Genomic DNA, 23,347 nt, shown 5'->3' on the forward strand with positions numbered 1-23,347 from the left:
TACCCAGATTCTCAGTCTTGCTGAGGACCTTATTTCTCTGATTAGGGGTTCCCAACCTCACCCAGACAGGGCCTCCCAACCTCCTCCTGACAAAAGGCCCAGGACTGAACCCCCTGAACCTCTCTCCTCTGACTACTCCTCAGATGGATCTGATTTGTCAGACCATCACGAAGGGCCATACTCACCTTATGAGGACTCTGATGCAGAAGACTCTATCCCTTCTGCTTCCCCTCCAGAGGAATTTTCCTTTGGGGAAACTTTACACTCTGAGGGAACACTTTCAATGGCAGGGTCAGGATTTTTCTGATTCTAGAAAAAGACTTAGGACTTTCTTACACTTGCCACAGCATAGGCCTTTAGCCATACCACCTGTGCTAACTGTAGTTGATGATGCATATTATGGAACGTATTAAACAAAAAGTCACAACCTTTATAGACTGTGCAGAAAATAATTGCAGGAGCTTATGGACTCTGCAAGCCAAGTCAGTAAGCATACTTTGCAATGTGGCTTTGACACCCTAGAAGCATCTTGCTGGGCAGTAGTCACTGGATCTGTACTGAGAAGACATGCTTGGCTCAAGGAACAGACCTTGTCAAGCCATGTCAAATAAAAGTTACTAGACGCTTCTTTGAACAAGAACAGTTTGTTTGGCACCAAAGCAGAAGAGGTTCTTAAAAAGATGGAAGAAAAAGCTAAGTCTATGCAGACTGTTAAAGAATTCTTTCAAGTGCAACCCCCTAGATTCAGTAGGCATTGCCCTTCCAAACACTGGTCCTTTCCAGCCCCCTCCAGGCCTTCTCAAACCAGACCCAGGGGAAACAGACCACCCAGACTTCAATCTCGGGGTATGCAGAGATCTAAGCAATGGAGTGCCCCCACTGCTAAAGCAGGGAGTGGTAAGCCACCTCCTTACGGAAAAAGCTCACAATGACGACTTTACTCCTCTCCCCAGCCCTGCCCAATTGCTTGTGCCCCTAGGAAGAAAACTTGCCCTTCATGCAAAAAATTGGATGTCCATCACACAGGACCAGTAGGTCCTCAATGTTGTATGCCAGGGGTACAAATTTTATTTCCATTCACTGCATACCCCAAGCGGGTTTCCAGACCTTCCTCCAAACAAGTGGGCAGAGGCTCAAAGCCAAGTAGCTTCCCTGCTCAGTATCAGAGCTATTCAGCCGGTTCCAGTAGAACAGAGGGATGAAGGATTCTCTTCCAGACTCTTCCTGGTACCCAGGAAAGAGGGCTCTTGGCACCCAATCATGGATCTTTCAATTCTCAACACCTTCCTGGTGGTACCAAAATTCAAAATGCTTACCCTGCAACAGCTTCTTCCTATGCTGGCTAAGGATGTCTGGTTAGTCGCCCTAGACTTAAAAGAAGCCTATCTGTACATCCCCATAAGGGAGTCATGCAGGAATTATCTATGTTTCAGGGCAGGATCTATACATTATCAGTTCTTTGCACTTCCCTTTGGCTTATTTACTGCGCCCACAGTTTTCAAAAAATGCCTGGCTCCAGCCATTGCATACTGCAGGCAGAGAAATGTCCAAATTTTCCCGTACTTGGATGACTGCCTGATTCAAGCGAACAGTCAGGAATTGCTGTTGCAGCACCTGACATTTGTGAAACACCTTCTCACTTCCTTGGGGTACACCATCAAAGAAAAGAAATCAAAGCTGGTACCCAGTCAAAAGATTGTATTCCTGGGAGCAAGCTTGGACAAAACATCCCAGATGGCATTTCTCACTTCAGAAAAACAAGTCTTTCTGACAGCCTACTTCAAACAAATGACCACCAGAACCCAGCTATCCTCAAGAAAAATACTGCAGGCCCTAGGGTTCATGGCCTCATGTATACTGCTAATTCCATATGCAAAACTGCATACGAGGAAACTTCAATGGTACTTAAGTCTTTGGTGCCAACTTTCTCAGGACCTGGATACAGTCATTCCTGTCATACCCTGTCTAAGGGCAGAGTTCCTTTGGTGGGCCGATGCATGCTACCACAACAAGGGACTCCCTTTTCTCAACCCCACGCCGCCCAGACCCCAACCATAGACACATCAGACTCTGCCTGGGGTGCACATATGGATGGCAAATGCATTCAGGGCCACTGGAGCCCAAGTCAAATTCATCTGCACATCACCCAAAGAGAGATGTATGTATGAAGAGTTTTATAAAAGGTTGGACACTAAGGAGGGAGAAAAGGACCTGTACCGATTGGCTAGACAGAGGGACCGGGCTAGTAAAGATGTGCAGCAGGTAAGGGTGATAAAGGATAATGAGGGAAATGTACTCACAAGCAAGGAGAGTGTGTTGAGCAGATGAAAAGAGTACTTTGAGGGGTTTATGAATGAAGAGAATGAGAGGGAGAGAAGGTTGGATGATGTGCAGATAGTGAATCATGAAGTGCAGTGGATTAGCAAGGAGGAAGTAAGGATAGCTATGAAGAGGATGAAGAACGGAAAGGCTGTTGGTCCTGATGACATACCTGTGGGAGCATGGAGGTGTTTAGGTGAAATGGCAGTGGAGTTTAACTAGATTGTTTAATGAAATCTTGGAAAGTGAGAGGATGCCTGAGGAATGGAGAAAGTGTTTTGGTCCCAATTTTTAAGAATAAGGGTGATGTGCAGAGCTGTAGTAACTACAGAGGGATTAAACTGATCAGTCACAGCATGAAGTTATGGGAAAGAGTAGTGGAAGCTAGGTTAAGAAGGGAGGTGATGATTAGTGATCAGCAGTATGGTTTCATGCCAGGAAAGAGCACTACAGATGCGATGTTTGCTCTGAGAGTGTTGATGGAGAAGTACAGAGAAGGACAGGAGGAGTTGCATTGTGTCTTTGTGGATTTAGAGAAAGCATATGACAGGATGCCTAGAGAGGGGTTGTGGTATTGTATGAGGAAGTCAGGAGTGTCATAGAAATATGTAAGAGTGGTACAGGATCTGTACGAGGGTAGTGTGACAGTGAGGTCTGCGGTGGGAGTGACAGATGCGTTTAAGGTGGAGGTGGGATTACATCAAGGATCAGCCCTGAGCCCTTTCTTATTTGCAGTGGTGACGGACAGGTTGACAGACGAGATCAGACAGGAGTCCCCGTGGACTATGATGTTTGCAGATGACATTGTGATCTGTAGTGAGAGTAGGAAACAGGTGGAGGAGACCCTGGAGAGGTGGAGATATGCTCTAGAGAGAAGAGGAATGAAGGTCAGCAGGACTAAGACAGAAAATGTGTGTGAATGAGAGGGAGGGTAGAGGAATGGTGAGGATACAGGGCGTAGAGGTGGCGAAGGTGAATGAGTTTAAGTACTTGGGATCAACAGTTCAGAGTAATGGTGAGTGTGGAAGAGAGGTGAAGAAGAGAGTACAGGCAGGATGGAGTGGGTGGAGAAGAGTGTCAGGAGTGATTTGTGACAGACGAGTACCAGTAAGAGTGAAAGGGAAGGTCTACAAGAGGGTAGTGAGACCAGCTATGTTATATGGGTTGGAGACAGTGGCATTGACAAAAAGGCAAGTCCAAGCTTGATGTGGCAGAGTTGAAGATGTTAAGATTTGCACTGGGTGTGATGAGGATGGACAGGATTAGGAATAAGTATATTAGAGGGTCAGCCCAGGTTGGAAGGTTTGGAGACAAAGCCAGAGAGGCAAGATTACGTTGGTTTGGACATGTGCTGAGGAGGGATGCAGAGTATATTGGGAAAAAGATGCTAAGGATGAAGCTGCCAGGTAACAGGAAAAGAGGAAGGCCTAAGATAAGGTTTATGGATGTGGTGAGAGAGGACATGCAGGTGTTGGTGTGACAGAGCAAGATGCAGAGGACAGGAAGAAATGGAAACAGTTGATCTGCTGTAGTGACCCCTAACGGGATCAGCCGAAAGAAGAAGATGATCAACCAAAGAGAGATGCTAGCGGTGCAAAACACCCTGACAGCTTTTAGATCCCCACTCTTTCCAGGGCAACTACTACTAAAAAAACCCAGACAACACCACAGTTATGTGCTACATCAGCAAGCAGGGGTGAACCCACTCCTACCCACTCTGCAGGTTAGCCATGGCCCTGTGGCACATGGCCTTGGACATACAAGTCCATCTACAAGCTCAATTCTTGCCAGGCAAACAAAACTCACTGGCAGACGACTTTAGCAGAAATCTCCTAGACCCACACGAGTGGCAATTGGAGTCCAGCACCTTCAACCTTCTGATTCAGAAATGGGGGACGCCAGGGGTGGAGCTCTTTGCCTCCCCCTACAACCACCAGGTCAGCAAATTCTGCACCAGGAATCCTCACAGCAGGGCCTGGAAAGTGGATGCCCTATCTTTTCAATGGGTAAATCTCTCAATCTGTGCCTTTCCTCCTCTGCCCCTTCTCTTAAGAGTATTACTCAAGATAAGACAGGACAGACCAAGGACAATTCTGATGGCCCCGGACTGGCCATGCCAACACTGGTACCCACTCCTGTGCAGCCTGTCACCGGTGCCACCCTGGCACCTACATGAGAACCCAACCCTGCACAACTGCAAACCTAAATCTTGCAGCCTGGTTTATTCCTTGAATTCTCCCCCAGCAACTGTAAGCAAGCAGGTGCTGGACGTCATTCTTGAAGCCAGAAGACCCAGTACAAGAAAATCCTTTGCTGATAAGTGGAAAAGGTTTTGTTCCTGGATTCTGTCCTAAAAGAGAGGGCACAACTCTGCCTTCCCTGCATCTAATCCTGGATTACTTAGCAGATCTACTCCACAAAGGCCTGTCCTTCTCCTCCATGAAGATACATGCCTCAACCGTTTTGGCCCATTACAACACTGAGCCACCTATCTTTTCACACTATCTTAACAAACAGTTCCTGAGAGGGGCAAACAACTTAAGGCCACCAAGGAGAGCACCCACCCCTGTTTGGGACCTTAACTTTGTACTGGAAAAGCTCACCCCCCCCCTTTGAACCTGCTGCGTCAGCAGACTTAAAATTTCTCTCTTGGAAAACAGCCTTGATTCTGGCCATCACTTCAGCTAGAAGAGTGTCTGAGCTGCAAGCAATCATGGTTGTGGAACCCTTCATTATTTTCAATGCTGACAGGGTTTTCCTCAGGACTAACCCTTCCTTCATGCCTAAAGTGGTGTCCAGTGTGGCTCTCAACCAATCCATCCATTTTCCAACTTTCTTTCCTAATCCTCAAAATAAAGGGGAAAGGATCCTGCACTCCTTGGACATGCACAGACAGCTCAGATTCTACCTTGATAGGACTAAGCCCTTCAGAAAATCTAACCAGTTACTAGTCAGCTTTGTAACAGGGGCAGAGGGCAAGGACATTTCAAAACAAACAATATCCAAATGGATAGCACACTGCATCCATTTCTGCTACAAGCACCATGGCAAACCAGCACTTCAGGGGGTGAGAACACATTCCACTAGGGAAACCTCTACCTCTACAGCATTTCTCAGGGGAGTCCCTACCAGGGACATCCTGGAAGCTGCTACCTGGAGTTCATTAGACACCTTCACCAAGCATTACCACCTGCCTATCTTTTCCAAATCTAGGGCAGGTTTTGCAACAGCAGTCCTGCAAGGCATACTAGCCAGCCTTAACACTTCTTGACTTACTCCAACTTTCTTCAGCTTTGGGAATCCACCCAAGTGTGATGACTGCAACAGTGAAACACGAAGAGCATGGTACAGTTGTGTACACTTGCCATAAATGTAGATTTCGAGTGTATTCGCTCTCTGTTGCAGTCCTGCTTTCCCTCCTCCAGTGCCCTGATTTTGTCTCTCTACTCTCTATGGTTATTACTCACCCCTTTCAGGGGTATTGGTATTTACTTTTTACTGGTGGTGTTTTCCCCACCATAACTTAGCTCCCTATTTAGGGGACTCCTGACATTTGGGGCAAGGTAAACTGATGTAGTGGCGTTGGCTGCCTGTTTTTATACCCCCTGACAACCTGACGTCAGTCCTGGAGCGACAGCATTCGACACAGAAATACTAAGTCTGGTATTCGGGCCGACTGAGGGCTACCTGCAGGCAGATAACACAAGTGTGATGACTGCAACAGTGAATACACTCGAGCATCTACATTTATGGTAAGTGTACACAACTGTACTTTCATCTCTATCACGCAAGAAAAAGGAGAGTAAAAAACAGTTGTACAGATGACCAGGGTCGGTGTTAGCATTTTGGGGGCCCCCAGCAAATGTCAAGTTGGGGGCCCCCTAGGCACTTCCAGTACAAGTCTCATCCTGTCAATGCCACCCCTCCTGAGAAACCATTTAGTTTGTGCTGCAAACTTTTAGGAGTAGTACGCACAGACAGACCTGTGACTGCAAGCTCTTACATTACAACAGGCCTATATACCACACTCTGTTGACCTGTCTGACAAAGGGACACTCACAGTTACTGGCATTTAGTTGCAACAATGATGCATTGCAATAACTCTATGTACAGGACTGGTAGGTCTGGACTTAAATGAAGTGATGATTAGGCCATTCGTTTCAACACCCCTCCCACACCCTCCAGTCCTTTCCTCTGACCCTCCCCATTTGGGCACCCCTCGCACACCCTCCAGTCCTCTCCTCTGACCCTCCCCCCTTTGCGCTCCCCATACCATGCGCATTACCTTTTTTTTCCTATTCTCACATTTTGCCTTACTCTCAGCTTTTTCAAGAAACCGTAACTTTCTATATACTCTGAAGTGCATTTTAAGGTTGTTTTTTTTTTTTTATATATATATATATATATATATATATATATATATATATATATATATATATACAACCTTTTCATCCAACAATGGCTTGAACAGAAATTATGATTAAGGAAAGAAATGCAGTGCTGCTGTTCAGCTTTAGTTGTCCTTGCATTCTTTCCACAGCCCTTTCCTGACAAAGATAGCACAGTAATAACCATTTAGGAAGTAACCCAGATAAACCAGGACCCAAGAAGCCATAGATTTACAGATGGTTTGGGAGAATTTTCTCAGCATTTTAATCCAATGGTGGCCTAAACAAACATCATGAAAAATAAAATAATTTCTTTTTTATTTTGTTTCTTTCAAGGAAGACATAAGTTGTGCCCAAGGCTTTATGTTCAAAGCTGACAAGTAGTAGCTTACAATAAACTAACAAGCCAGTTGCTATGAGGATACACAGATCCTATCTAGGAATGCTGCCTGTCTCCCTAACGCCTCCACAAAAGACAGTCACTGCCTATGCATCTCTCTGGTGTTAGACTGGGATGAAAGCAGAGGTTCAAATTGCCTTGGTCGTATACATATCAGTTGACTGCTGATATACATATACATAGCATGTTTCCTCACCCCTAACTCTGTCAGCCCCATGTATATGTGGCTGATGTGTGATTGTGAGAATGACTTCAGTAATATATTTTAATTTGTTGCTCCTAGACAGTATAACACTCCTACATAAGCTATAGTTACCTTCTTTTTACACCTCTGAGTTCTGTGATAAGTCACTCTGGGCTGCTGATCCCTCTACTGCTTACCTTGCTCATGTTCATTATCATCTTCATCCTAGCAGGGTCACATCACAGCCCTGTTCAGGTTAAAGAGCATAATTAGTAAATTCATATTTTTTTTCTTCCTCATTTTTGTCCAACCAGCAGCAGCTTTTGTGGGGCCCCCACATAGTCAACGATGATTAAGGCAGGCCCCCTGCAGCCACGGGTATAGTAGGGACCTAAAGCTGGCTAGGATTTCAGTTTTAGTGGAGAAAATGTCCAGCAGTATTTAACTAAGCCAGGGGCACTATGTCAGTGGTAAAATTTTAATGGAATTCTGATGCTTGTTACTTGACAAAAGACTGTTATTACAACCAGAAATATCTTTGAATTTTAAAGGATCTATAAATGAGTTATTACCCATGTGGTTTATTAAGTATACAAGGATGCTGTACTAGCTTTTGTTGGTTTGACAGACATGTTACAAAATATCAGGATAGGATAACTTGCTGTGGTTGGGGGCCCCCAGCGACCGTAGGGTTCGCTGGTGCCTAAAGCCGGCAATGCAGATTACAGAGATATTAAATCAGACGATAACTGAGAATAAACTCTTATCACAGCAGGCAGCAAGTCAGTCTCTCTGCAACAGCTTGCAACAGGTATATTTGATTTAAAACACTGGTATTTAAGGCACAGAAACCAGACCAATAATCCAAACAATAACAGTTGCAGGAATGCCCTGGCTAGATTAAAGCAGTTCTGTTCACTTTCTGTCACTAAGAAAACAGGCCTCTAGACAAAGGATTTTACTACAAACTGAGGTCAACACCAACAGATATTTAGCTCTATCACACAGCAAAAAGGAGAGTAAAAAACAGTTGTACAGATTACAGAGATGTTAAATCAAAAGTGCAGACGATAATTAAGAATAAAATCTTATCTTTTCGAAATATCACAGCAGGCAGTGCATGATCAGAAACTGTCTAAAAGTTGTTTTTCTTTTACTATACTTTAGGAAGAATGTTGCTAAAAACGTTTATGGTCTTGCATGGTGAATCAGGAATGGGGTTATGATGACCTGATTTTTTTTGGGGGGGGGGGGGGTGGTGGTGAGAATTTTTCTGAAAATGTATTTTTGCTCAAGTCTGAATTCCATCTCTGCTTGGGTGCTGTTGAATAATTTCTCACACACACCCTCATTTTGAATCTGCAATGCAAAGGAACCCGCAGAGGTTGAGGGTCAGTGCTATTTTATACTTCACTGTGAGTACATTATGTGGCATAATTATTTTGTAGCCTCTGTCTGACACTGCTGGCAACATTTTTCTTTTGACCGTCCAGACTTTCAACTTTGATATTTCTTAATGATATAAGTTGCTGCCAGACATTATCTTGAAGATGTACTGTCACAGTAAATTCTTTGTGTGTTTAGTTGTGACCATTAAAATCTTTTGAGGGGTAGAATATTTTTCATCAGTTACCTGTCAGTTTTTAGGCTTATAATATGTTTATGAAGATGACCTTCAGTTTTCTAACAGTGAGTTTTTTTCCCCAGCATCTTTCACAGTAGCTGCCGTACTTGATTTGTTTTATATTTTTTGTTAGTTACATATAATAACAGTAATGTTAATGTCTCTGATTTAACAGATTGGGAGGATGTTTAAGGGTTGTTTTGAAATTCTGTCCTCCTTGTTCTAGGTGTAAATGATCCTCCAACTCCTCACTATAACAATTCTATCCTCACTGACCTAGTCCTGGAGCAGCACCTCCATTTCCTTTTTAATGCTGCCACAGATTTCCCTGGCATGAAAGATGGCGTTGCCATTCTCAAAGTCTGGTTAAGGCAGCGTGAGCTTGACAAGGTAATAATTTTTGCCTTACATTTCTAACTGAATGAATTGTGTTGTAGAGTCCTGCAAATTCTTTGTCACTGTACCGCTACTTTAAAATTAGGATTAAAGGCTTTTATTCAGCTCTTAATTTTTATCTCATTTTTGAAAACTGTTAGTTTAGGTCAACTGTTTTTGCATAGGGGTTGCTAATTTGTGTGTGTGTGTGTTCTCATGGGAGTGAGTTCGGGACTGAAGGTAGTGTTGATTAAGTTGCAGGCAACAGTTCAAATTCTTGTAACATCCTTCACCACGCAGGTATCAGTCATCATTGGCTTAGTTTTTAGGAGGATTATGTCTGAGATGACTTGTACCATAAATAATGGTTGTCACTGTAATGTATTTGTCAGAATGATGGGTAAATAGCATAGAGAGTCCCCGCATGAACTTCTGTTCTCCTTGTTTTATACTGTTTGCTGCAAGGAATTGTGTGTGTGTGTGTGTGTGTGTGTGTGTGTGTGTGTGTGTGTGTGCGTATTTTGTACATGTACTTGCACATAATTGATATGTTTCATATACTTGAATACTGAGGTGTATATATATATATATATGTATACATATTTATATTTGTATAAGTATCTGTATGCTTGTGTGCGTATAATTAAATATGTATGTTTTTACATATGTGCATGTAAATATGTGGGCCTGATTTCAAAAGACTTGCTGTCAGTGTAAGTGACCACTTACATTGAGAGCAGGTGTTTTTGATTTTGGCCTCCAGTGTAAGCACATTTATAGATATTCCTTACACAGAAGTAAGTCACTTTCCAAAATACTTGTTCTCAGTGTATCAGGACAGACTTACACTGAGAGCAACTCTTTTGGAATCTGGCCTTGTATGTTTTTGTGTGTACATGCAAATGTATATATTATGGTATAATTTTAAATTAACCTGCTCATCTGCAGGTTGTTGTTGTCTTTCGGCTTTTCCCGGTTAGGGGTCGCCACAGCGGAACTCCGGCCCGCTAATGATTGGTAGTTGATTTTTACGTGCCGAGTTACCAGCCCTGACGCACAACCTTCAACAAAGGTACGCCCATTCACGCATGTCTCCACGCAGAAGACGCTCTAGCTGAGAATCGAACTGGACAGCTGCAGGTAACTGCTTGATATACTGGGATTCGCTGTAGTTAGTCCTATAATGTTGAAACTGAATGACCAAAAAAATGAACTTGCATCTACTAAGTTCATGATGTCCATTTCTTGGAATATTTGCCTTTATCTGAGGTATGGTGATCACTGAGTTAGTATCTAAAAGTTTGTGGGGGTGGGGCTTCCCCATCTGTGTAGAAAGAAAAAACAAAGTGATGTCGGTTATTTGTTCTTCTCCTGCATTTTTTTGTTGTTGACATTTCAGTAGGGAGCATAGCCTGCATTCTACCACATTTTACCATAAACATATGGTATTTTTGCATTAAACAAAACCACTTGTTCACATTTGATAAACATTACAGAAAATTAAACTTTTTATTCTTTAGTGTCATAATGAGGTGTTGAACTGTCCCTATATTTGGATATCTTCTTTGCAGGCCTTACATATCTGAGTTATTTAATGGAACTGTCTCTGGTCTTTCAGTTGAGACAGTTCTTATTGAAGTAGAGCTTTATTTGGAGACATGACTTCATAAGCCTCTTACAGGAGATCTTGACATAATTCTCATAGGATCTATTTTCTTGTGACTTTACTGGTTCTAACATTTTTGTTTGTTTTTCTTCTGTGGACTTCATGGTGTTCAACTTTACAAATGTCTGAGATTCCTCCTTTGGAGTTTTCCACCTTCTTTAAGAAAAATTTTAAATGTTAGTTTGAGTACTTCACTGACTACTGCAGCTTCCGCTTGAAAACATTCCCATGGTTTATACATTTTTATAGGCTTTTTCCAGCTTTGAAAGTCTGGTAGAGCCTATTTAACAGATCTGACGTATGAGTCCTTGAGAGCCCCTCTTGTATCCAGTCTGGACGATGTAGTGCTGTAGCTTTGAGCCCTTCCAATATTTTATAGCTCCATAATGCCTTGCTCCTTCCTGACTAGCTCTGATCTTATTTACCTCCTTTCAAGTCACATCACAGGTCTTGGCATCTAAGTGCTTTGCCTCTTATATATACACTTCTTGGTGGATTTTTCTTTTATGAGATTTTTGTGTTTTACTTGTTTGCATTTAGGAAAGTAAAAAAATTAGGATTTCTCATTGGCCCTTCCCTCTCAGCCGCATCACTGTTTTGGTGGATGTTGGTGTCTATTTAGTTTACTTTGTTTTACTAGAAGTGTTATTGTTATCTGTTACAATTGTTAGTGGTTTGCTGTGATTCTAGTGTGTGTTACTGCTTTCCTGTTGTACTGTTGGGAATTATCTTTTGTTTGCTGCATTGTTAGTCTTGCATTACAGTTACTTTAGGGTTGTTGTTCATCGTTCTCCAGAATGGATAAGCCTGCTGGTTTTAAAAAGTGTAGTAATGTGGACATAGAATTCCCCCTTAGTATGGTATATGTGTGGCATGCTTTGGGATTTCTCACTTGAACACCTAGTGTGATATTTGTGCGCTTTCGGCCCGAGGGCCCTTTCAGACAGGCAAAACAAGTTAATTGTAAAAGATCTCTTTCCGCTTGATCTAGAACAAACTGTATCCAAAAAGAAGGGGAAAAAGCTTGCAAAGCGTAAGCACTCAGAGCCAAGAAAATGACCTTCAAAGTCTTCAACTCTCAACTTTGACTCCAAAGGTTCCAAGAGTCAAGGATCATGTGGCTTAGACTCCTGCGTATAGCCCTTGTCCAGATCTGGAGATAGGGTTTTCCTAGATTGTAATGATAGCCCCTAAAAAAGATAGAGAAACCCCCTTCAAGATGTTCCTCAGCTTTGACTGTGAGGTCTTTCAGATCCTACAGTAACACTTAAGAATTTGATTTGAATCGCTTATTGCAGAAGTTTCTAAAGGCCCAGATTGAAATGAGGATCATTGCTACTCTGTTGGCTCTGAATCTGGTCAGATCCATGCATTTTACCCCCATCTAGGCTCTCTCACCAGTAGCTGTTTGGCACTAGTTTCCTCACATCCATGTTTTGGCCCGGTAGCCTTTGTTCCATGATGTTCTTCATCTCACATTGCTGCAGTCCTGACACTTGGGTAGTCCGATGTCCCAGTCGGCCCGAATACCAAAGTATTAGGCTGACGTCGGTCAAGGCGCATTAGTCTGACGTCAGGACGTCAGGGTACAAATGCGCATGACCGACGTAATTTCCTCAGTCTTTTTTGCCGCATGGTCCGATGCAGAAGCAGTTTTGCAAGTGCAGGTTGGCGTTCTGAGATTTTCCGAAGTCGGAGTTTCAGACCGAATCCAAGTTGGCTAAGTACCCCGTTGGGGAATATTTTGTTTTTTTCTTGCCTCAGTATTTTACCGGATGTCAGAAAAAGTGAATAACTGTATTTCTTGTGGGAAACGGATACCTCATAGGGATTACCATACCTTGTGTATACCTTGCTTAGGGCCTGAGCACGACGTGGTTGGCTGTCACTCTTGTGCTAGATTTAACAAACGCACTATAAAGAGAAGATTAGATTGTGCCAGGTTAGTTTTTGGGAAGCGGTGTAATTATAAAATGCCGTCGGATGCTCCGACGCCCGCTTCATCAAAAAAGCGCAAGGACAAAACAGCAAAGCCTAGGCTGGAAGAACCATCTGTACCGGACGTCGGTTCTTTAGAGGGCTCGGTGGAGCCAGAGGTTCAGCCAGAAATTTCTTTGGAATCCCAGGGAGAGACTTTATTACTGCAAGATGTGACCTCTCAGGAGGTAGGCCAGGCGGAAGGGGCTTCTCAGGTAGCTGTTCTTCCCTCCCTTCCTAAGGTGGTTAGACCCTCCCCTGCTGTTTCCAAGGCTTCTCCCAGGGGCAGGCCAGGTTTTGTTTCAGGTGTTACCCCTAGTTCTTCAGGGTCTGTACCTAAGAAGCATATGCTTAAGATGGCAGAAGATTTGATTACAATGATTAGAGGTTCTATGCCCTCCTGATAAGAGGCCTAGGGTGGAACCTGAGCTTGGGAGTTTTGAGCAGTGTTCGGATGCTTCTGAGTCTTCGGCTGAAGACTTGCAGGAGTATTCCCCTTACTCTGATTCTGATGTAGATGATTCTACTCCTTCTGCTTCTCCCCCTGAGGATTTTTCATTTTCAGAGACTCTTCATTCCATGAGGGAGCATTTTAAATGGGAAGGTCAGGATTTCTCTGATTCCAGGAAAAGGCTGAGGGAATTTTTGTTTCTACCCCAGCATAGGCCTTTAGCTATACCTCCTGTTCTAGATGTGGTGGAGGATGTTTTGCAGAGGCTTCTCTGAACCCTGATTCTTTGCCTCCTGCTCCAGTTAAACCGGATAGATATTATAGGGTGCCTGAAGCTCATAAGTATCTTTTAAGAGTCCTAGGGCAGACCCAGAAACTGTTTCACAGGGGCCTAAAGGTGTTAAGGCTTCTGTTGTTAAAAATCCTGTTCCTCCAGATAGAGGCAAGGGCTTTGGATAGATGGGGAAAGAAAGTGTATACTTCTTCCACTTTGGCCATGAGAGCTTTGAATTGCCAGTTTCATATGTTGAAATACCAAAATTATCTCCTTTCACAATTAAAGTCTAAGGTAGATGCTTTGGCGGAAGGTATTGAGTGTAAAGAGTTGCAGGATTTAGTTCATGTTTTTGAACAGGTGGGTAAGCATTCTTTGCAATGTGGTTTTGATGCTGTGCAGGCCTCTTCGAGGTGGCTGCCACTGGTTCGGTTCTTCGCAGGCACGCCTGGCTGAGGGATCAAAATTTAGCTGAGCATGTGAAGACAAGGATTTTAGATGCTCCTTTACAATCTGATGTGTTGTTTGGTTCGCCTGTGGAAGCAGTTCTAAAGAAAATGGAAGACAAGGCTAAGTCTATGCAGACTGTTAAAGATTTTTGCAGGTTCAGTCTCAAGTTTAGTAGAAATTGGCCTACCAAGGGGTGGACATATCCTGCTTATGATTCCCAGTCTAGGGGTAGGTCTAGACGTGGTAGGGGCAGAGCTCAAGGTTCTTTTAGGCCTAGAACAGGGAGTTCACCTGCTCAGTCTTCTGGTGAGGGCAGGGGTCAGTCCTTTCGTAAACAGACCCAATGACCTGCCTTTTCAGCTGCCGGATCTTCTCGCCTGGCAGCACCTTTGGGAGGAAGGTTAGCACTTTTCAAAGAAAACTGGAGTTTAATTACCCAAGACAGATGGGTATTGGATATCATTCACCACGGTTACAGGTTTTATTTCCATACCTTGCCTCCTTTCAAAGGCATGCCAGACATTCCTCCTCAACAAAGGAAAGAGGCTCACAAGCAAATTTCTCTGTTACTCCACATAGGGGCCATTCAGCCGGTTCCTGTGCCAGAAAGGGGCCTAGGATTTTATTCTCGCCTGTTCCTAGTACCAAAAAAGGGGAACACGTGGAGACCAATTTTGGATCTATCGATCCTCAACACTTACCTGGACATTCCCAAGTTCAAAATGTTGACGTTACAACAGCTTTTACCTCTGCTGGGCAAAGATCACTGGATGGTAACTTTGGATCTCAAGGAAGCTTACCTTCATGTTCCTATCAGACTAATTTGCAGAAAGTATCTGCGTTTTCGAGCTGGGAATTCTCATGATCAGTTCTCTGCATTGCCCTTTGGCTTATCTACTGCGCCCAGAGTATTCACAAAGGTTCTGGCTCCAGTGATAGCTTTCTTCAGGCTAAAAGGAATACAAATCTATCCTTATTTGGACGACTGCCTGATTCTGGCTCAAGGAAGGACGCTTCTTCGGCATTTGGAATATGTGATAGCAGTGCTAAGATGCCTAGGGTATTCTGTGAACGAAATAAAGTCCAGTCTAGTACCCTCTCAAGACATGTGCTTTCTGGGTGTGAGACTGAATACAGCAACCCAGATGGCCTTTTTAACCCCGGACAAACAAAAGAATCTTTCTCTTTACTTCCATCAACTATCTCATCAGTCCGGGCTGACTGCAAGGACAGTCCTTCAAGCCTTAGGGTTCATGGCATCTTGTATTCTGGTGCTTCCCAATGCCAAACTGCATATGAGGAAGCTGCAATGGTATCTCAAAATGTATGGACACAGCACTGCCAGGATTTGGACACTGTCATTCAAATAATTCCTTGCATTCAGAAGGAATTTTGTGGTGGGCTCAGGAATGTCACCTAAACAAGGGACTCTCTGTGACCCGGCCAGAGGCGAGTCAGATTCTAACGACAGATGCCTCAGACACAGCTTGGGGAGCTCATCTGAATGGAAAGTGGATACAAGACAAGTGGCCTGCCAGACTGCAGCATCTACATATCAACATGAAGGAGATGTTAGCAGTCCAGTTTGCATTACTGGCTTTCAAGGATTTACTTCTTCCAGGGCAGGTGTTGATTCTAACAGACAACACAACTGTCATGTGGTACATCAACAAACAAGGGGGAACACATTCTTATCCTCTATGCAGGCAAGCAATGATTTTGTGGGAGACTGTGTTAAGCTTGCAACTGAATCTTCAAGCAAGGTTTCTGCCAGGAGCACAGAACTCCTTAGCAGATGTGTTAAGCAGGCAAATCATGGATCCCCACGAGTGGAAACTGGATCTTCATGTATTTCAGACATTGACAGTGTCATGGGGAACTCCAGACATAGATCTGTTCGCTTCTCCACTAAACCACCAGCTGCCAAAGTTTTGCACAAAGGTTTCATCCCACAGCCTGGAAAGTGGATGCTCTTTCTTTCAGTTGGAAAAATCTTCATGTGTATGCCTTTCCACCTCTGCCTCTCCTCCCAAAGGTACTTCTAAAGGTCAGACAAGACAAGCCAAGGATGATTTTAATAGCTCCAGATTGGCCTCGGCAGCACTGGTACCCATTGCTGAGGAGTCTGGTAAGGAAGCCTCCATGGCCCTTACCTTTGATTCCACACCTATTGTCTCAGAAGGACGGGCATCTACTCAATGTCAAGCTTCACTCTCTTCATCTAACAGCCTGGCATATTCTGTTTTGAACCATAGCAGGTCTCAGCTTCCTCAACAAGTTTTGAATGTGATTATGGAAGCCAGAAGACCTAGTACAAGGAAAGTGTACGCAGGGAAAATGGAAGAGATTTTCATTTTGGAGTGCAGCAAAGGATTTGGATGTTTCTGAGCCAAATTTGAGTGTGGCTCTTCAATATCTTACTGAGTTATTGGACAAAGGTTTGTCTTTCTCTTCCATTAAGATTCATGCTGCAGCAATTTCAGCTCACTATGATTGTGACCCACCATTGTTTTCTCATCCTTTGTTCAAGCAATTTCTTAGAGGGGCAAAGAATATAAGACCCCACGTAGAGCTCCTACTCCTGCTTGGGACCTCAATTTTGTGTTGGAGAAACTCACTCTACAACCTTTTGAGCCTGCAGCTACTGCTGAATTGAAATATTTGTCATGGAAGACTGCTTTTTTGTTAGCCATTACCTCTGCAAGAAGGGTGTCTGAATTGCAGGCCCTTATGGCGGTTGAGCCTTTCCTGATTTTCATAAGGATAGGGTATCTTTACGTACTAATCCTTCCTTTATGCCTAAAGTGGTTTCTAGTGTGGCTTTAAACCAAACTATTCATTTGCCTACCTTTTATGCAAATCCCCAAAATAAGGGGGAAAAGATTTTGCACACTTTAGATATACACAGGCAATTACGTTATTATTTAAGCAGGACTAAGGATTTTAGGCAGTCTCAGCAGTTGTTTGTTTCATTTGCTTTGAGTTCTCAGGGTAAGCCTGTGTCAAAACAAACTATTTCTAAGTGGATTGGGTTTTGCATTACTTTCTGTTACTCCCATCATGGCAAGGAGATTCCAGCTGGGATTAGGCCTCATTCCACTAGGGCTACTGCCACTTCAACAGCATTTCTAAGGGGGGTGGCAACTAAGGATATTTTGGAGGCTGCTACTTGGAGTTCAGTGCATACTTTCTCTAAGCATTACCACCTTCCTCTCTACTCTAAATCTAGGGCTGGTTTTGCCACTGCTATTTTACAGGGCATGTTGTCAGCTCCTGCTTCTTTGTGATTTGCCATCCTCCCTTACCTCTGCTTTGGGATTCTACCCAAGTGTCAGGACTGCAGCAATGTGAGATGAAGAACATAGTACAGTTTTGTACCTACCATAAATGTAGATGTTCAAGATCCACATTGCTGCAGTCCAATTCTCCCTCCTTCCCTCTGTGTTTAGGGGTGGTTGTGTGGGTGGGATTGTACCTTTCTCACTTTGTATATATTGTACATATATTTGGTACAGGGGTGTTTGGTGTGTTGTTGTTTTTTGGTTTGGCCTTATCTTTTTAGGGTCTTCTGACATCTGGGGCAAGAAAAGACTGAGGAAATGACGTCGGTCATGCGCATTTGTACCCTGACGTCCTGACGTCAGACTAATGCGCCTTGACCGACGTCAGCCTAATACTTTGGTATTCGGGCCGACTGGGACAGCGGACTACCCAAGTGTCAGGACTGCAGCAATGTGGATCTTCGAACATCTACATTTATGGTAGGTACAAAACTGTACTTTTCATAGACTGCTGTTGTGTTGGATCTGAATCTCCTGACTCTGTCCTTTTCTGACCCAAAGTTCGAGTCTCAGAGACAAGGAATCTGTTGGATGCCTGTTGATGCAGTCAGGGATGTTAGGCTTCGATAATGTGGCTGCAGTCTCCTCCTCAGTGCTGTCCACTCAGCTGGATCTGGGAATTCCACCTGGGTGTTTTTCACATTCTTCTATTGGAGAATTAGCTCAGACTACGGGTACAGGTTCTTCAGATCCATTCTAGGTGGGGAGCAGCTCTCCAGGTGCTTGGGGAGGATCATGTCTTCTCCATTCTAGGCAGATACAGGTTTCTCCGACTATGGAGCCATCCCATGATTCTTGTCCGTTGGTTCAACTTCAGCAAAAGCATTCACAGAATCCATTCCATAGACCTTAAACACTCTGCATTGATGCAGAAGCAGTCCTCTGAGGACTCTGGGAAAATCATTACCCGAACCACAAAGAAGAGGGTGTGCAGAAGGAAGCTGATTTGGATGATGGAGAGGGTTCTGCACAATCCCTTCCCAAAGATGCTTCTTTGGCAATATCCTGGAGCTAATGAGATAGAGGGGATCTTGGCCAACCAAACCTTTCCTTTCAAGATGTAGTATTATTTGAGGGGAATGAAATGACCCATTCCACATTCTGGGTGATTCCTTCCACTGACAAGCTGGTGGAGTTAGTAATGTGGAAGTCTTGGCAGGAGGCTGACACCTGTGAGTTTGTCCCAAGGAAGACTGGCGAAAGTCAACCCCCCCCCCCCCCCGAAAAACGCTTATGTGCTAAGATTCCCTGGTAGACTTGCATCATGGTTGTGTCAGCCAACAAAAAGATTTGTTTGAGGACAGTTTGTTTGTCCATCTACCTAACGAGGAGTGCTGGGCTACAGATAGGTAAGCTGGCATATGTTGCTAGCTCCTTTTGCGGTATGAGTCATGAACTGTGCTGCACATATGACAACATTCTAGAAGGATTTTGCTCAACATGCTTTATCCACTCTGAAGAATTCCATTACCCCAGAGTCACCGAAGCAACTCCAAATCATTCTGCTCATGTCCAACATTACCACTCCCTCCATGCACGTGTTACGTAGTGTTGTAGATACAGCAGCTAGAGCATCCAGAGTGTGCCTAACCATGCTGTGCCAAGCTTGGCTGTAAGTTTGTATTTTTGCAGACAACTTTATACTTTCACAAATGCCTCCTTTGAAGGTACCACTTTGTTTAGATCCACCGTGAAAGAAAGGATGCAGAAGAGCAAGCAGGATGACAAGACCCTGTTTGCAGTAAGAGTGAAGTTCAAGAATTCTCAACATACTTTCAATAGTATTCAAAATAGATCACACATCTCTCTGGTTTCACAAGTCTAGTTGTCAGTATGACTCCTCTTCTTACAGAGGAGGTTGTGGCACATGTGGCCACTTCAACAGATGCTGACCAAGGGATCAAGGTTGTTTGTAGAATCAGGGATTCAGAGGACCTTTTTCTGGGAGGCATCCTCAGAATCCCTGAAAGGTTGCCCAACTGCCCTTCTGTGAAGGCAGTCAGGGGACACACATCCCTGTACCCAGTCTTGTGGTTTGCCATCATTGGACCATGTCATTCTTTGTGAATTTGCACCACAATTTGGGCTTCACCCTGAACCACCAAAAATCCCGAAATCCATTATAGGGGATAGAGTTTCTGGGTATTTCATGGATGCCTGTCTGTAAGAAGCATTCCTTCCTTACCCCAGATGAAGTGGAAGCCTGTCACTCTTACTTCTTCCATTTAGCAGACCTGAAACAAATCATGGCAAGGGAGCATATCAGGGGTATAAGTTACATGATCTCCACTATTCTTGTGATGCCCCAGGCCAGATTACAAATGAGCAAACTATAACATTATATCAAATCTATAGTAGTCCAGCACTCCCTTTCCTTGGAAATGACAGTTCATCTACTTCTGTGCATAGCCAAACTGTTTCTTTGGTACTCTTAGCAGAGCAGACTCTGTTTTGGGGTCCCCTTTTCTCTGGAGAACCTCAGTGAAAACACTGCAACACATGTTTCAGATGTAGCTGGGGGTCATGCATACTCACTCTCAAGGGGCAGGGGAAGCAATACTCTGTAAAATAAAAAGTGTATCAGTATCAAGGAAATATTTGGCTTGATACAGTAACTCAGAACCTTCAGTCAGGTGTAGAAGGAGGATATTGTGGGTGATAAAAGACAGCACCTCAGTCATGTTGTACATCAACAGGTAGAGGAATACAAGATCCTACATCCTCTGCTGACTTGTAGTCCCTGTCTGGGAACTGCCTTTTATCACAGGATGATTTTCAATGTGTCTTTAAATAAAATCGTAGATGTAGCAGTGATGTCATTATGACACGCTTTGTTTTTAAATGTAAGCCTTGGCGCCAAACTGTTGTATCCATTTTCTGAAGAAGCTGCCTTTGGTTTGTCAGCGAAAACGCTATTATTTTAAACAATAAACCTGCGTTAAAATCTGCGTTTAAGTCATTTTTCAAGCATCTGTTTTCAGAGTGACCTTTTGGTTGTACTACGCACTGCTACTCTCTGATTTCTCTCGTTGGTTTTTTCTGCCGTTTTTTCCCCAGTCTGTCTTTGGTCTATGGCTTCGGGGAGTATGAGCAGTCCCAGTACACCTACAATCTTCCAGTCGGAAGGTGTTCAACCGGATGACATCCTTCAGAATTCCAGCTCTGACACTAACAGGTTGCTTTTAATGCTCTCACAAAAAATAGACGCACTGAATACTCGGATGGATGCATATGAGAACAGCAATTTAACTTATTCTTCACGGAACAGTATACCACCTGGCCAGCAATTTCCAAGTGGCCCACCTATTCCCACCACCATGGATCAGGGTGAACAACCCGTTGTACCGGTACTGCCCGCTCCAGTAGGCGGAGACAGACCGCTGATGACCGGAGAACAACAGAAGGCCAACAGCAACAACAGGGAGCTTATTGGCGTTCCATCGATCTCCCAGTGGATTAACAACCTTGAAGCATTTTCGTTCCCTGGGGTGACCGGTATGGATCGACCGGCTTCTAGTGGTGAGTCTAACTCTTTCGATACCATTTTAAGCAATTTAAAACAACTTGATGTCAAAATGGTTAAACTAAAGAAACTACAGCTGGAAGTCTCTTACTTTCAGCAATGTTTAAATGAGAACATAGTACCCAAAGGTCTTCGCTCTTCCTTCACCCCTTCAGGTTTGATCCAGGGGCCTGATTTTCTGACTGACTTGGTTACACTCTTTTCAAGACAAGGTGCACAACTTTTGGAACTGTTAATAAAACACTATTCCCTCAACATCAATTTTTTGACAGACGAGATCAAATTACTTGATAATATTATTAAAATGGACATTAATTTTTTGCGTTTTAAAGTAGAATATGACCGGACTTTCATAAGCATTGAGGGGCTTATGTCTAAATTAAAGCAGAACAAAGTCAAAAAACTAAACAGGGACAGGGATGCCTACAGTCATCAATGTGCATTCCCTAAACTACAGTCCGCGCCCACTTCTGGGATTGATAGCCTTGACAGGTTCGATTCTGACGTGGTCCCTTCCACTTCAGGTAACCAACTTGTTGACTTCAACCAACATGGAACTAACACTAAAAGAACTGATAGGCAAAATGGAAAGTTTCCTAACAACAATGCTAATTCCAGGAACAACAATTCTAGTCCTAACTTTGGTAACAACAATAATTTTTTAGGACAACTCCCACAACGTCAATATCAGACGAGGAGCAGAACTCGGAACAACTAACGCTGACCCACACTAATTTAGAATGTGCTGACAGTGTGAGTTCACATTTACGCATTCAATTCAACCAAAAAGGTGACTTTAAAATATATAACTTCTCGGATACAATGCTTCCATCTGAACTAGTTGAAATCATGTCCCGAGGTAACACATTTGTGCCCAGTTCTGGTTGCGATATCACCAAAACCATCTTGGACTTAAAATGTTACACCAGGAAGTTGAATTTGGATGTACTATTCAACAATTCCATTGCTTTACCCAGAGCTGAGTTGAAAGTCCCGAGTACCTTCAACCCCCCACTACATCCTGGGTTAAAGACTTTTGAAAATATTTGTGAATTAGATATCAGAGACTTGGCTAACTCAAATAAAGTATCAAAGACTTATTCGCACTATAACATCACTACGGAACAGAGAAGGGCACTGTCTGACTTTAAACTTCTACCAGTCAGGGTAATCAAACCCGATAAAGGGGGTGGACTGGTAATTTTTAACAACACTCTGTATAATGAAAAAATGTTTTCTGTTTTGAACACACCAGCATACTGCCTTTCCTCTATTAGTGAAATGAATGGTGTACATAGGAGAATCAGGGGCTACCTCAGGGACATGTACCTAGAAGGTAGAATTGATTTGGAATTGTACAACTTTCTAGACATAGTTTTCCCAAAAGTGCCTATGATGTTTGGCATCCCTAAGATACATAAGAACTTAGAGAACCCACCCATGAGAGCTTTAATAGACGGCAGATTTTCTATGACTTACAACAGTTCTAAACTGATTGATCACATCTTGTTAAAATACTTAAAGAACATCCCTTCCATCTGTAAAGATTCATGGTCCTTCCTGAGCAGTATAGATAGTATAGCCTACAACCCTGAGCTTAATTTTCTCACAATAGATGTGGTTGACTTATACACATCAATACCACATCAGGAAGCCACTGAGTGGGTGGGCCTTAAATTGAAAGATCTGGGTGCCACAGACAATGAAATTAGTATAGTTACAGAACTACTGGACATTGTCCTTGATTCTAATTTTTTCATCTTTAATGATAAAATTTTTCTACAGAAACAAGGCATAGCCATGGGCTCCCCTTGTGGGGCCAGTGTGGCCAATATTTTCATGGCCTTTTGGGAATCCAAGTTCATCTTATCGAATCCATCCTTCAAGGAACAGATACGCTTTTACACTCGCTATCTAGACGACATTTTCATCTTGTTTAAAGGAAATAAAGCTGAAGCGGACTCCTTAGTAGATTTCATGAACTGTACTACCACCTTTCTGAAATTTACATCAACTTTTTCAGATAAAGTCACTGACTACTTAGACGTGAAGCTCAACAAAGATGACATTGCTAGAATGTACTTTTCCAAAGTGTTTAGGAAACCTACACACTGTAATTCCCTCTTACACTATACTAGTCAGCATCCTTTCAAACAAAAGAGGGCCACAGTTAAAGGCCAGTTTGTTAGGGCAGTTCGTATGTGTAACTCTGATTCAGCCTTCAGTGAAGAATGTCTGTTCCTTAAGAGTCAATTTCTAAATAGAGGGTATCCGACCTCATTGATTGAGGAAATTATTATTGAAATAGAAATAAAAAAAGCTAGAGGCATCTTCAAACCTCTTCTCAAACTTAAGGTAGACCTACCACCGAGCCC

At 43.3% G+C, this 23,347-nt stretch overlaps 1 protein-coding gene across 2 annotated transcripts in view; it reads left to right on the plus strand.

Moving 5' to 3' along the window:
* Positions 1–23,347, plus strand: part of NOL6 (nucleolar protein 6) — a 1,772,660-nt gene that overhangs the window by 242,459 nt on the left and 1,506,854 nt on the right. For both annotated transcript variants that reach the window (XM_044078098.1, XM_044078107.1), the window contains exon 7: positions 9,142–9,305. In XM_044078098.1, the coding sequence (XP_043934033.1) occupies positions 9,142–9,305 (164 nt within the window). The remainder of the gene's footprint in view (positions 1–9,141; positions 9,306–23,347) is intronic.

Source organism: Protopterus annectens, chromosome 1.part1 (genome assembly GCF_019279795.1).
Source record: "Protopterus annectens isolate FY-2018-M chromosome 1.part1, PAN1.0, whole genome shotgun sequence".
NCBI classification, from domain to species: Eukaryota; Metazoa; Chordata; order Ceratodontiformes; family Protopteridae; genus Protopterus; species Protopterus annectens.